We start from the raw sequence: 3,386 nt of genomic DNA on the forward strand, positions 1-3,386 counted from the left end.
GAAAATTTTATTTTTGATATGTTTATCATTGGCGATGAGATGAACATATTTGGTGTTGTTGTCATTTGGCCTCCTGCTATAGATTCTACCAGAGGTCAATCGCAAGAATGGCACTGTGTTTTGAAGATATACAATACCGTCAGTGCACCTTCGCGCGAGAACGTGTGGAGGCAGATGAGAAATTATGGTAGACTAATTATCAAAGACGGTTGAGCAAATCGAAACTGCAGCGTCGGCACAGCTCTTCATCAAAGACGGTTGAGCAAATCGAACATGCACGCACAGACATTCTCAATCGGGTCAACAACCCACCTAATCACGCGATCACTTTGAACTGTATAAATTGCCCGGTATTGACCCATAATCAGAGCAGAAGCAACATCTAGCAGTCACCTGCTACACACGAGAGAGAAAACCATCTCTCAACAGTACGTCCGCTAGTTCTAGCTATATGGCTTCCAACGCGAGCATGTTGGCCATGTTCATGGCGTGCGCGCTCCTCCTCGCCGGCAGCACGTGCCACGCCGCCCGCAACCTGACCGACACTACGCCGGCGGCTGCCGCTCCGGCTGCTAGCGCCGTCCCTGGCCTGCCGGCCGTGCCCACGGACACGGTCACCCTGATGCCACCAATGCCGTCGGTCACCCTGCCCACCGTGCCGCAGGTGACGCTGCCACCCATGCCCTCCATCGTCGTGCCCAAGGCGGTCCTCCCGCCCATGCCCAAGGTCACCCTCCCCACCGTGCCGCAGGTGACGATGGCGCCGATGCCCGCCATTGTCGTGCCCAAGGTGACCCTGCCGCCGTTGCCCTTTGTCCCGAATGTGAATGTGCCTATGCCGTTCGCGGCACCACCCCCGTCAGCGTAGACGCGCCCACGCGGCGGTGCTCTCGCCCTGTCCACAATAGGGCGCCGTTCATCTGAGTGTGGCGTCAGGTCACTCCGTGGACACGACGTACATCTTCTTACATGCAAGCTCGGTGTTTTATATGCTATGTATCATAGTACCAGTAATTATTGCCTCTTTTTTTTACGTCTCAATAGTATGTGTATTGGTAGTGTTTGAATGTTGAGCGTTTTGTCCCATCGTATGTATTTATTGATCTTCTTAAATATACAAATTACTATTTGCAGGTAAGTTATACTTGTCTTGCATAACTAAGTTAACGAGTGATGTTACATTGTCTCTTCCCTCCCAGTTACTCGGAAAATCATCTCTAATCCTGCAAAGAAAAAAAAACATCTCTACAAAAAGGTGCAATTGCACCAAAAACTGCAATTACTAAAAACAGTCCAAATTGCATAAGAGAGTGTAGTTAGACAAAATGTGTAGTTGCACAAATAGTAAAGTACAACAAAAAATTGAAACAAAACATAAAAGTACATTTTTTGCAAAAAATATAATTGAACCATACAACAGTGTAACTGCACCCAACAAAACGGAAATGCACAAAAAAAAAAGTTAATTGCACCCAAAAAGTGAAAATACGCAATTTATTTCCACGCATGATAAACAAAAAGACGAATGAAAAATTAAATAAAGATAAGTTACTAAAACCCTTTTGAAAACAAATAAAAATAAACACAAACATTCTGGGGAAATGCATTTGTACCTGCGCAAGCGATACACGAGTTATCATGTCCATCCATTGACAAAAGACTGCGTTGAGATTTGGAAAAAGTGGTGTTGGAGGAAATATGTTCCTAGCCATTCTGTATACTTTGAAAATGAGAAGAACTAATGTGATCCCTGCGGCATGATACAAAGGCATCTCATGACCCACTAAGAGCCCGAAAAGCCTGGTAAAAGGCAACAAATTTGGAAGAAACAACACCTAGTTCTTTGTGTTTCTTCTCGATGCCATGGTTGCCCGTTGAGATGGAAGACCATTTTTTATATGTTAGCAAGGCTGACTCTACCTAATAAAGATAAAAAAAGACCGTATTCAAAGAACTTCATGTACTTTGCTATGCAAAGTCAAGGTAATCAAGCGATATAAAACCAAGGTAATCAAATGCATACAAGCCCATGGAGGACGCTGTTACCCGCCAAAGAAAAGACACTGTAAGTTCAGGCATTGCAGCAAAGCTGGTAAAGAAATTTACAACAAAGATCCCGCTGCATTTGCATGGTTTTACTCCAGAAATGTCGCTGGACAGATTGATCACACAGGAACAGAAAAATAGAGGGTAAGCAACAGTTGCGACAGAGAAAACGGTGGCATGTCCTACACTCCCTACTCACTCGGCCCATACCTTTAGGCATGCGGCATCGCTCAGTTGCGACATTGTAGCAAGCACGTCCCAAATAGTACTAATTCATGATATTATTCTTACAGACGAATGTGAGATTTGCAAAAATAGAAATAGGAAACGATACAGTTGCGTTGTGTTACTCCACGGTGTCACTGAACACAACATAATAACATACTTACTGTAAATCTTACTGTATTGTTTTGGGTCTTCTCCCTTTGCCAGCTGCTCTCTTCCATACAGTGTGACAGGATAACTATACTGCCGGCATTTGACCAAAAGGCCCAGACGCAGTCCACACAAAGTAACTATTCTGGATGCAAGCAACAAATTTATCTAATCCACTTCAGCGTCTAGTGAGGTTCTGGGCAGTTTATCACACATCAGTGCTGGATGAATGTCGCCACCAGGGCAACAACTGCGGCAGCGGCTTTGGGCCTTGACTTCTCGTCCTCGAACAGCACAGCCAAGATGACGGCGGCTTTCGAGGAAGAATTGAATACTGCCGGAATGTGCAGCGCACACCATGCGACGTTCCCACCTACTTGCTCAACCATCAGCAGAATCCTTGAATTAGAAGAATCAAGTTTCCAAATCAGAAAAGCAAAGTAGCACTTCATATAAAGAACGGGGAACAGGGCCAAACCATCGTTGTCTGCAAACCAACTGGTCACCCCAGCTAAAATAGACTACACCAACAAATCCGCAGCTGAAGCCTTTTGAATCAATCTGTAACTAACATCACAACAGACATACATAAAATCCAGAATAAAGGAAATACATAAAATCCTCTGTCGAAGGCATACATAAAATCCATAAAAGCCAATGCCTTCAAAAGAAAAGGCTCTTGATACCTAAACAACGTGGCAAACAAGAGGCTTAAAGCTTCAACATGTATGGAGTATTCGCTCAAGATGTTTAAACATATCCTACGATGGGAATAAGTTATGGCACTTGCACCACAAGTAATCGTTCATTACCCATAAATAGTTACCACCAAAGGCATTCATAAGAGACTGTCAATAGATCCTATTGATAAACTGTATCAATAGGTAAACTCTTAAATACAGAAATATACCTTCCACCCCTTCATAAAGAAATCAAGATTTGTCTTCTTTCTTGCTACAGAAACC

At 43.9% G+C, this 3,386-nt stretch overlaps 1 protein-coding gene across 1 annotated transcript; it reads left to right on the top strand.

Moving 5' to 3' along the window:
* Positions 1 to 377: 377 nt before the first annotated feature.
* LOC125506056 (protein PELPK1-like) lies at positions 378 to 1,138 on the top strand. Its single transcript, XM_048670932.1, has one exon. It carries the CDS (start codon positions 452 to 454, stop codon positions 866 to 868), a length of 417 nt encoding a protein of 138 aa, XP_048526889.1. The 5' UTR covers positions 378 to 451; the 3' UTR covers positions 869 to 1,138.
* The last annotated feature ends 2,248 nt before the right edge of the window (positions 1,139 to 3,386 follow it).

This window comes from Triticum urartu, chromosome 5, assembly GCF_003073215.2.
Source record: "Triticum urartu cultivar G1812 chromosome 5, Tu2.1, whole genome shotgun sequence".
Lineage (NCBI taxonomy): Eukaryota > Viridiplantae > Streptophyta > Magnoliopsida > Poales > Poaceae > Triticum > Triticum urartu.